The 12,090-nt window shown below is 36.9% G+C and overlaps 1 protein-coding gene across 1 annotated transcript in view; it reads right to left on the reverse strand.

The window, feature by feature from the left end:
* Positions 1 to 1,439: 1,439 nt before the first annotated feature.
* Positions 1,440 to 12,090, reverse strand: part of CWC27 (CWC27 spliceosome-associated protein homolog (S. cerevisiae)) — a 118,547-nt gene continuing 107,896 nt past the window's right edge. The window contains exon 14 of the mRNA XM_010580534.1: positions 1,440 to 1,713. Coding sequence (XP_010578836.1) covers positions 1,551 to 1,713 — 163 coding nt within the window. The 3' untranslated portion in view covers positions 1,440 to 1,550. The remainder of the gene's footprint in view (positions 1,714 to 12,090) is intronic.

Genomic DNA, 12,090 nt, shown 5'->3' on the forward strand with positions numbered 1-12,090 from the left:
CATCGCCATCAGAATGGGGTTTGATATGCTCATTTCCTGTAATGACTGTTTTAAAATTTTCTCCACAAAGAAAGCAATGAATAGTGATAACAGCATGTGACATTAGTTGTTCTTGATTTTGCCAATAGCAGGCTGACTAGAAAATGACTTGATGATTAAAAAACTTTGACCCACTAGTTTGTGAATGGCCACGTTTAAGAATGTAACCCCTCTTAACTTAACACCATGGTACAGTACAGTTCACTCAGCCTAAGAGGAGGATAATGACAGCTTTATATAGGATCTCACATCACACCTCCAAGCTTTCTTTCTTATCTCAAAGGTTGCACTGCACATTAAAGCAATAGTCTGTATTAATCTAACCTCTGACATTTGGGCCATATTAACCACTGATGCAGGTTTATGTATCTCACGCCTCAGACCCTAGCAAGAAATTTGGCAGTGGCAGCTTGATAAGGACACTATACCTTACTGAACTTGTTCTAAAAACAACATCAGCAAAACACTCCTCTGGTTGCACTTTTTAATGACCTTGCTCACTTGTGCTCACTCTTCCATTGCACATACGGGTAGTCCATGCTTCTGCAGCATCAGAAATGCTGTAATGAAGGAGCACTGAAAATTCACATTTTTCTGTAAAAATACTAGCACATGGGGGGGAAAGATCTGTGGAAAGTCTATAGACTGGAAACTTGAGCTGTTCATTTTTAGATGGTAAAATAATTGTTAAAAACAGGGTTATGTGTTTAATGAGACTGATCACATTATTTTTGTTTCTGTACTGGACTAATTAACAAACCAAGCAGTAAAAATTCTACCAGAGGGATGTTTTTGGTACTGCAACAGTTTAAGCAACCACTAAGGAACATATAGATTCTCTTTTTGTTCATGTGGTACAGATAGTGAAATAACATTCCTCAAACTGTGTATTATCCCAGCTTCCCAAGCTGGGATCTGTATTGGAATATGTATTTGAAAAGAAGGAGAAAATATCCAAATTCTCAAATTAAACTTAGTTTGTTTCAAGAAAGCTGGGAGCACTCTAAGTGCAAGCACATCATCTTAATTCTGCAACAGAGTGGTTCAGGCAGGCAGCCTTTACTGCTATATTGTTTACATGCTTTTAAAAAAATAATAAGTAAAATTATACTTGCAGAAAATCTTAAAAGCCTGCATATGGGGTTTCTATCTTCTAATTTCACTCTTAGACAAATTCTCATTATGTTGAAAACTTTTTGATTACCATATGTTGATTAAACAATGATGGTGACTATCGTAATTAAAGTACAGACAAAAGTAAAGTCAGCTGTTTTATTAAACACATAATTCTAAAAACCTTTAGAGAGGTTGGATAATGAATGCACTGACAGCACTTGACTGCACAACTTAAGAAACAAAGGATAGCTCTGCTTCAAAACTGCATGACAGGTTCTTGAGGGATTCCTTTTCACACTTGTCCAGTGATATTTTTAGGAACTACAGCTTACAAAACAGCCAATGCTTTATTACAGTCACTTTTCAAGGCAGCTCTGGCTAGCTTTACATTCTTTTTATCTCCTTTCCTTTTTTTCTCTCATTATCTTCTTGCTTTCTTCTCTTCTCCTCTTTGTTACAGGATTCCGTGGATCGTAAATCTCAAAAGTGTCTTCATCCTGCATGCTTGCATCTTTCACCTTTCTGCTTCTGTCTTCAAACTGAAGTACATGTGACATCCTACAAAAATAAAACATATCTCAAACTCAGTGAAAGAACAGAAAGTTCTGATTTGTAATTATGACATACATGGCAAGATTTTAGCACTGTGACTTATTTTTGGTGCATAGCAAAAAAAATCCAAGTTGTGCTGTTTTTTTGTTGTTGTTTTTGTTTGTTTTTTTCTTTCTTATTAGACCCTAATATTTTAAGGTAACCACTTTTGTGAAATCCCATTTTGAAAAATACAGCTAGAGTTTGCTCTGCTGGATTTTATTTCATGTACTGAATTCTCTTGTCTTGTCTTTTTCTATTTAGCATATCTTCCCAAATGTACTGAATAGTTTTCTCAGGAACAGGGAGTGTTTCTCAAGTTTTCTTATTAATCACTTTGGACTTTCTTTCACCGTTAGGGTTTTAAAAAAGGGAGGAAGAACTTCTATGGAAAATGCTTGTAGTAGGTACACATACCAAAAGGGGAATGCTTCACATTCTGCTGCTCCACCTTAACTTGGTTCAGATCATGCTTTTTAACTCTTTGAACAACCAGACTAAACTACTGCTTTGTTCAATCCAATGTTTTCCCTACTGCTGATTAGAAACTTCCCCCCCTGCCCCGTTAGGTATTTCCCCATTTCAGCACATTCCCAGTAATCTGAAAACATCACCATTACAAGCTCAAGAAGTGGGCCCATGTGAACCTCAAATGGTTCAACAAGGCTAAGTGCAAGGTCCTGCACCTGGGTCAGGGCAATCCCTGGTATCAATACAGGCTGGGGGATGAAGGGATTGAGAGCAGCCCTGCAGAGAAGGACTTGGGGGTACCAGTGGATGAAAAGCTGGACATGAGCCGGCAATGTGCACTCACAGCCCAAAAAGCCAACTGTATCCTGGGCTGCATCAAAAGAAGCGTGGCCAGCAGGTTGAAGGATGTAATTCTGCCCCTTACTCCTCCCTGGTGAGACCCACCTGGAGTACTGCGTCCAGCTCTGGGGTCCTCAGTACAAGGAAGTCATGGACCTGCTGGAGCAGGTCCAGAGGAGGGTCACAAAAATGATCGGAGGGCTGGAACACCTCTCCTGTGAGAAAAGGCTGAGAGAGTTGGGGTTGTTCAGCACGGAGAAAGGAAGGCTCCAAGAAGACCTTACTGTGGCCTTTCAGTACTTAAAGGGGGGCTTATAAGAAAGACAGGGACAGACTTTTTACTAGGGCCTGTAGCGATAGGACAAGGGGTAATGATTTTAAGGTAAAAAAGGGTAAATTCAGAGTTGATATAAGGAAGAAATTTTTTACAATGAGAGTGGTGAAACACTGCAACAGGTTGCCCAGAGAGGTGGTAGATGCCCCGTCCCTGGCAACACTCAAGGTCAGGTTGGACGGGGCTCTGAGCAACCTGATCTAGTTGAAGATGTCCTGCTCATTGCAGGGGGTTTGGACTAGGTGACCTTTAAAGGTCTCTTCCAACCCAAACCATTCTGTGATATCCTGGAGTCAAAAGTAGTTAGCTGTAGTCAGTGGCAGGAAAGCCTGAAGCTTATCAAGTATGGCCTTATTAGCAGGTATCACTGAGGTGAGAATTAATATAGAAGCTCTCAGAAGACTATGAGTTTTAGTTTGGACAAACAAAATCTTAAACAAAAAGATAAATTGTTTACTCTACTTAAATAGAGATGGGAAGAAAAGAGAAGAAAATCAACAATCAAATGCTTACAAGTTGACTGATTGTAAATGTACTCTACTGACAAGTTAGCAAGACTTTTGAGTATACAGTCATAGTAAAGCTGCTACTTACAAATCAAAAGAATAAGTATAACATTCATATGTTCAATTAACAAAAAAACCAAAATGGAATTGAAAGATTTTTCAGTGCAAACAAAAATGCCTAGGCAAAAACCCCACTTATGTTTGGATTCTGTATTAATCAAATGCAAACCCATCTTTGACTTTGATGGGACAACTTAAAGTAGTAAGAACTATACTGAACAGAATCTAAGCATGTCAAGCTTTATAGCATTAGATGTCTTTGTCTGTGGGCTTTGTGAACAAAAATCCAGGAAAAACAAGTCAGTATCAGAATTAAAGTTTTGTGACCAAGGAAATATTGCTTTATCAGTCTCTTGCAGCATGTAAAAGGTCCTGAATTAAACAGGTTTTTAAAGAGCTCTAGTGCAAATCTCCATACATTAAGAAAAGGAAGGAGGGAGAACCAGCTCAGTTACTGTAGATTACGATATAGTACTATTAAAGAAACCGGACAAAATTCAAAGCTATAGACTATATGGGATCTGTTTGAATGCTCTAGAAAAATCTTACAAATATTGAGGCTTTTCATCACAATTGTTTTTTGACACATAGGTTTCATAAATCTCTTAGTGTACAGCATTGTCAGCATGCCTGTCTGTTACCTTGTCCTATGGAAATACTTGAGTTGTTTCCAGTGTATAAAACTTCAGTAGTTTATAGCCCCGTACACACTACTAACACCAAAACTTAATTTTTTTAGTCATATCTACAATTCAAAATAACATGATGTACCACCAGAGTGACTCATGATTGCATATTTGTAGTTTAATTATAAAAACATTGTCTCACAGTGGAGGGACTGAAGTAATTTATTTTAGTTAACATGCTTTCTGCATTTGTCATATTCTTCTCACTTATTAAAGATGAGCATTTTAATATTTTTTAAAGAACACATACCAAAACACACTCTCCTAGTCTGAATTAAAATATAGGCCTAAAGAGATGGAGTCATCCCTTGGTGAGTGGTTTTAGAGTGTGTTATGTGAGTGTATGTAGAAGTGTAGTCACATTTAGCTATTACTTCAACCAGGGTCTTCAAAGAATGCCACAGCATACTTGCAGTATACAGCTAATAGGAATTTAAAATAAATAAATCTCTAATTCTTGGGTCAGGCCATACTGCATCCCAGGTAGTTTGCAAACTAGATGCAGTAGATTCAAACTAAGCAATGTTTACTTCTCTCCAAGAGCTGAAAGAAGTCATAGTCTCTGACTCCTATTCATAACTTTCCACTGAGGTGTTCCCAGCTGTGATTAAAAACAAGCCAATACTAAGAAACTTTTTGATATTCCCAGAATCAATTTCACATGCAGCATCTCATAGGTAAAGCAAAATAAACAGAGTGCAGTGGAGGTTTTAAAAAATATTTTCCTGATGTAAACTTAAGGTTATTTTTTGCAAGTCACACATCTTCACAGGTAGACCTGTTTTGCATCTATGTAAAACATAAATCACACTTAATACTATTTTCCAAAACTAATTCAATTTTTTCTCTTTTTTAAAGAACATGGGAAGTATTTAATAATTATTTCTGTATGAATTATTTGAATTTACAGTAATCTTAATCAAGCTTCTCCAACAAAAGTTTGCACTTGCATAATTTTCCAAGTGCAGAGTTAGGGCACAACCTGTATTCTACAAACACAGGTTGTGTGAGACTTTCCCCTGTTTGGTTTTAGACCCTTCTGCATGCTCCTGGGTTCAGTGAAGAGCTGGCTCCCAGTCCTGCTCCTGCAGGCACTGTGATGAAAGCTCTAACTTCATCTCTGGTCTTCAGGAACCTACTAACTTGTGCTTATCACCGCCTGTTGACAGTTCCTTTTAAATGAGTGAGACGTACATCTTTAAAACACACTTTTTCTTAAAAATTTAAAGGATGAAAGGTTGTCAGTTCTCCTATTCAAAACTCAAAAGAAAAAAAAAAGTTTTGCAGCTTTGTTTTTTTTGCTCAAAACTAGTTTTAATAAAATAGCTTGCCAAAACTGATGATTCTGGGTTTAAAGCATCTAGGGGTGCAAATTGTTGACTTTCTTTAGAAGAAGTAACCACAAAGTTTTCTTAACTTCTTTTATTAAGACGGTGTCGCAAATCAGAACCAGCTATCTTAGCACAGATTTATTCCTGGAGAGGGTTGATTTTTACCCTGGCCAGATGACAGCATCCTACAGTTTAACCATTGTCCCATCCCATGTAATGGGGGAAGCAGCTTTTCTGCTGTACTGCACTTCTTTCCTTCAGTGTTACTAAAGGACATTTAGTACTTGGCTCTCTTCTGTTTCCAAAAATGAAATGTCTTGAAACATTAGACTGAAATACCTGAATTCTTTTAAGACAGTTTCAGAGACAGCGCAGGATTTCAAAGCTACATGGATACTCTCCTGGCCTAGTGATGTTCTCAGATAACAATTTTTGCAACAGTCAGCAAACAAGACTGCTTCTTCACAGTTACTAGAAGAGTAGCTCCTGTATGTCCTTAAGCTGTGGTAACTAATACATTACCTTGGTGATCAGCTTGATTACTTTCTAGGAGGTAACAAGTGGGAGAATGTTGGCTACAACTGAAGCTAAGAAAGAAACTTCAGTGCACCAGAAAGCATTCAAGAACTATTACAGTATGATTAAGCTGTGTGTCCAATAGTCTAGCAGAGGCAACACCGTATTTGCCAACTGTGCTTCAAAGAATGAACTCCACCTACAAAGTGCTCTTCAGGCAGACTCAACCAATTTATTCAGGAGACAGATGATGTTCACCTGCTGCCCATTCAACCTTCCTTGCACAAGTGACTCTACACAGCATGCCCTCTGGTGCCTCCACCACTTCAGTGGAAAGCCTGGGACATTATCTTGAGCTCAGGTATGTCAGCATTTTAAACAGCTGAGCTTTGCAGTACATTGTCAACAAGTGTGGACAAAAGTTATATTTTGCTGACTTTGTTGTGAGGGTAGTAACTTTTGGCAGAGAGGCAGTAACTTCTCAAGCAGTTTTAGCCAGGATTCATTTGGAGGTGCCTGCATAAATTATGGCAGCTGGTGATATATCCTTTGTTTCTGCAATCAATAGGCATGAAGAAAAAGTAACACACAGCTTTTCACTTTCCAGATGCAGAACTGTATGTTACTAAAAATGCACTACTTACAGACATTACACCTAAACTGGTGCTCAGAACATGAGCAAAAATTACATACAACTTCTAAATGCAGATTAAATTAATTAAGCAACTAATCACGTTGCTATAAAATTTACAGTATCAGGATTTTGCAAATTATTGCTACATTTTATGAAAGTTACTGGTTATCTCCATCAGGATGCTTAAAATGAACAAAGCAGGAGTAAGTATCTGTGTCAAGAAATTCAGTGCTGCTTCTTACATTGTACAGGCTGACTGTCTAAAAAAAAGAGAGACCAATGTGGACCATAACTGCTAGTACTATAATTTGTTTCCAAGTTCAATGTCGCTTGCAAGTAAAATGCTACCTACTTTACTCAATTATCACCAATGTACCATATACTTAAAAGAAAAATAATGAGAGGCACTCAAGCACTACCGCTTTCCTTAAATTATATTCTATTTGCTGCTAACATTTTCCTTCAAACATTGTAAATGTGTATGTTAAACTATAAACATTAATGTAGGAAACATTATAACACTTTCCTCCCATTGCCCTCATGATACCTAAGCAGTGGATAGAAATGTGGCTCATGTGAACAGATGAGAAAACAGATGAGTGAATCCACAGATCAAAGCAAACGAGATCTCTCTCTGAAAGAAAAAAAATGTTGGCTGTTTTTGAAGAATGAACTCACTGGCACTCTTTTCACTTCCAGCAGAGTAGCGGGTGGCACAGGAAGAGGAGAGACAGTTGAGAGACCAAAAAGAAAAATAAATTGAGGAGGGTAAAGACTAAAAAAAGGACAGGAATGAGAAACGAAAACAGAAAAAAAGAGACTGACCAAAGTGTAAATAAAGTGAAGAAAAATGTTAAATGACAATTGAAAACAAACAAAAATTTTGAATCAAGGCAAGAGAACAAGACTATGAACAAGACAAAAAGAATGTCAAAACCATAAAACAATGGGAATTTTGAAAGAGGAAATACGTTAATAACATCTAATCTTGTTTCCACCTTGTTTCAGAATTGAGATGCTACAACAAAAGCAAGACTCTTGGCTCAGGCTGCTGTCACCATTCCTTGCATAAGAGTGTCCAAGAGCTTTACAAATAATTTTGTAAACACAATGCAGCAGGATAGAGGAAATATGTTTAGGTCTCTAATGAAACCTGCAACCATCACTAAGTGCTCTGTGCAACGCAGCTCTTGCAGGCAAGTTCCCTGGTTTCTATCTGCCCTATCTCACCATCTAGCTTTGTTTATCTTTTTGTGTAAGAGATAACTCATCATCCCTCTTTTCACATAAAGTAGTCCTGTAATTCAAGTTTCTTTCTCTTACAGATAATGAAAAGAAAAATAATTTTTTCCCAAGTACTTAAGTAGATTCTGATTCTTATAGCAATGAAGGTTGATAGCATAAGTACTGCCACAGACACAGCCTCAAACCTGGATTCATCTCTTTAATTCTCACTGCTATCACAAAAAAGATGTGTGCAGGAAACAAGCTTCCTTAAGTATGTTTTGTCTCATTACCTCATAGTATTGGAGTCATGCTAAATTACCTACAAAAGCCCGTAATCTTCTGTAGCACTTGGTATTTGAACCTTCCACTGTACCTCATGCTGTTCCTGTTTGAGCCTAGTTTGCCAAATGGGGTTTGATTTCACTTTAACGAAGTTTATAATGCCTCCTAGTAATAATCTGTGGTCATAGGTTTCTGCTGTGATTGTTACTGCTCAGAGATTTCACTTTTTATTGTTTCACTGCTTGTTTCCACCATTCCACACTCCTTGGTTCCTCTTTCCCTATCTCCTTTCCTAATGATGAGACAGACCACTTGTCTCTCCAATTTTTTTGTGCCTTCAGAAAACCTTGTTTTTCCAATTTATTGACTTGCTACTTAAAAAGAGAAATAAGATTTGCTATTCAGGTCTAGCCAAATTCAAAACATTAGTTATTCCATAGAAGTTTCTAATATAAAAAGATGCTTAGAAGAGTATTGCGAAAATTGCTATAAATACAGACGTTTGCCATATTGCAGTCGATTTCACAGGTTAAGTATTTAATTCTACACCAAAATAATACTGTTTCAATCCATATTAGTGAATATGGTACAGAGCACAGATTTTAGACTGAAATTTAAGATTTCACTATTGCTATAAATACCCCCACCCCCAAGCACTCTCCTGTGGTTAATTTCATTTCTGCAAGACCTGAAAGTGGCATTTTCTAGCTTTCAGATGAACGGAGTACTGTTAGCCTACAATATTTCAGCATTTGGATGTTAACAGTGGAGATAACACATTATTGCTGCTCTTGCAGTGAGCAAAAATCTCCCGAGTTTTAAGCAAGCAAAACTGATAAAAATATGCTTTAAAAAATACTATACAAAGTCAGGCTGTACACTTCTGTTAACTTTGATTTGCTCTTTGAAACTGCATTACAAGTACTGGAGAAATTGGTTTAAACTCTTCAGAATAACCAGCAAGTTGTGGGTCCTCTATAGGCCAAAGAATGAACCGTTTATATTTTCTCTTGGTGTAGGCCTACAGCATAAAATGATCAGAACAGAACTTTTGCAGATATTTCTAACATAATACTTTTTTGAGATATTTTATTCAAATGCTGTATGCTCAGTTTTACCCCCAAATATTCACTACAAAAATATTAAGAAACTAATCTTTTCACTATGTATGGGATATCCAGGTTAAAAAAACCCAAAAGATACTTCAGTTTTTTGCGAAGCTAACAAAGTAAACTATTCTTGGTGAAAACTAATGTAATAGAGTATGATTCCATTGTTCAAGATAGTACTAAGCATATTTTTTTCTCTTAAAAGAATATTTAGTTATAAGTAACCTTCCAAGAGAAACGGAAAATCAACTTAACTACGAAAAAGCTCATCCAATTCAAAAGATAATCAAAACACTGGGGGAAACTGCAATTAGTTCTCATAGCATTAGAATTAGAAATATGTAAAACCATGATGAGTTATGATTTTAAGCAATAAATATTTTTCTATAAAAAATTCAGTTATCCTATTTTTATGTTGCATCTGTTCAGTAACAATTCACGTATAGTATATTTACACTATATCCTTGTCCCCTTCACAAAAATGTTAAATAGTTTGATGAAAGAAGCTGGGTGCTTTAAATAGACAACTGCTCCTAGTAGAGTAGATTGGTATGGAAGACTATAATGCAATTCCATATGTTGTTCCTGACAGAGTACCAGTGTAGAAAAACTTTACACAGCATTTGCTATAAGGACATGGGAACCACCATACTGGAATAGACCAATGATCCATCCAGTCCCGCATCCTGTCTCTGGCAATACTTGCACAATATCTGATACCCTAAAAGTCAGCAAATTGCCTCCCCAAGTTAACACAAACAGTCAGGCAGTATTGTATCACCAGAGCATAGAGTTGGAGTAAGGGGAAGGAGAGGAAAGCATTTCTAGCACAAAAATACTCAGACTTTCGTAACATTCAACACTCCCTGGACACCTGCCTTTCTCTTTTGTCCCTCCTTCCCTCTCCCCATTCTGAGTATGTCCAAATTCTTACTCTTTAAACATGTCATTGAATGAGATGAAGTTCGGGTGCTTGAAAAGGTGTGTAAATACACTAGAAGCTTAAGCTAGGCTATTAAAGATTTAGAAGATTATTTCTTCGTTCTTCACTAGGTTTGCTGGCAATAAATAAAATGTAAGATTTTCAGACAGTAAATGTAATACTAGATATCCCTTGAGTAAAGCATGGATCATCTCTGAATTTAAGTCAAACAGTAGTCGATTCGAGGCCCAGATGCCTAGTCCAAATAAACTTAGATATGGAGGAATTAACAAAAAATAAACAAACAAAAAACCCACCCCAAATGCTCCGAGTTTCTCAGGCATGCTGAACAGCTAGAAGCAATAAATACACAACTTCAGCAGAAGAACAATTTGTTAATACAAAATTACTGACTGAAGCAGTGGGCTAGCAGCTAGCATTTATATATCAAGGTTTGACCACATTCTAGCAGTAGAGGGGTGAAGGTGGAGAGAAAATTGGAGAAAAGAAAAGATTTTTTTCTTTCTTTTTTTCCTTTAAATGTTAGTGGCAATACTAAAACCCAAACACTTATTTTTTGCCAAACAGAAAAGAAACCCCTCTTTCCAATGTGTTTCTAATACAGACCTCTGGCATTCATTTATCCTTTGTAACAATCAAGTAAGTATTTTGTCAACTTTTTTCAAATGTAGTTGACTAAATCAATGGCCTTAGCAGGACAGACCTATATAGAGCCAGTTTTTCCAGACTAGTGGAGGAACGTTGGCTCAGGTCTGGGTGGGAGGAAGGGAGCAAAATGGCTTTAATCCATCTTTGTGCCTCACTGGCATAAATTACAGCAGCACTTTTTCTTTCATTCCCCAAGGTAGCATCAGCATGTGAAAAAGACAGCTGCTTAGTTTTCAGGAGCTTACTGTGTTTGTCACAGTTAAGCTTCTGCAACTGAATCTGCAGAGACTGGTGCTAACCTTGAGGAAGCCATATTTCATAATCCTCAGTCTGAGGTATTACAGCAAAGAAAGAGACTGCACTTCAGAAAACATATATAAAGGTAGGTTTATGAAAGAAATATAACTAATATTTTAAGGTGTTTATCCAGAAGAATTTCACTATGCAAAGTTCAATAGTAGATGCTGTATTAAATAGGAAATCCTGGAAATAAAATGTGGAAGACATTATCAAATTTATGTGGAATAGATACTAACAGTGTGCATCACGATGTAGTTCTTAATATAAATGAAATCTTGCAATGTAAAAACAGTCTCGCTAACTTCAACATTTATCTGATTCTGAAATTGCTACTTCAATTAAAAAACCACCCAAACCCAAACTAATTTTAGCCTACTCTCTACAACACACATTGGACAGGTGGTACCTTGATACTTTTTTTTAGACCCAAATCTGTCTCATCCACAAAGCCTTTTACTGGGAGAATACAAAATAAATGAAATCCTGTGTGTTACCACTCCTAACTGCACCACATTTCTCACTGAAACCAATGCAATATTCTGAGAGAAGTTTTCCTTGTATTATCAACAAAAACATTTTTAAAAGAAGAAAAAGGACATAACTAATGATGCTGGAGAGAGAATACCTTCACTGAATATAGAGATTTATTTTTTGTTTGTTCTGGAATAAAATATAACTATCTCTACAAACTGGGTAAAAAATTATACAGTCAAATTACAATGAATGTCCTGGCAGAAGGGCTTAGCATTAGCACCCAGTGTTGTCACAATATTTAACTGGCCTCAGTGGTAGTTTTGCAAAATTCAGAACTGGGAACAGATTACAGAATTTGACATATATAAACCAGGCTGCACTTTAAATGGTCAGCACTGAACTTCAGTGAGGGTTTTTTCCACAGAAGCAATAAACTAATAAAACCAGACCCATTCCCCCCCCCCCCCCTTTTTTTCTTTTTATA

The sequence above is a fragment of the Haliaeetus leucocephalus genome, unplaced genomic scaffold, assembly GCF_000737465.1.
Source record: "Haliaeetus leucocephalus isolate CR32 unplaced genomic scaffold, Haliaeetus_leucocephalus-4.0 Scaffold722, whole genome shotgun sequence".
NCBI lineage: Eukaryota > Metazoa > Chordata > Aves > Accipitriformes > Accipitridae > Haliaeetus > Haliaeetus leucocephalus.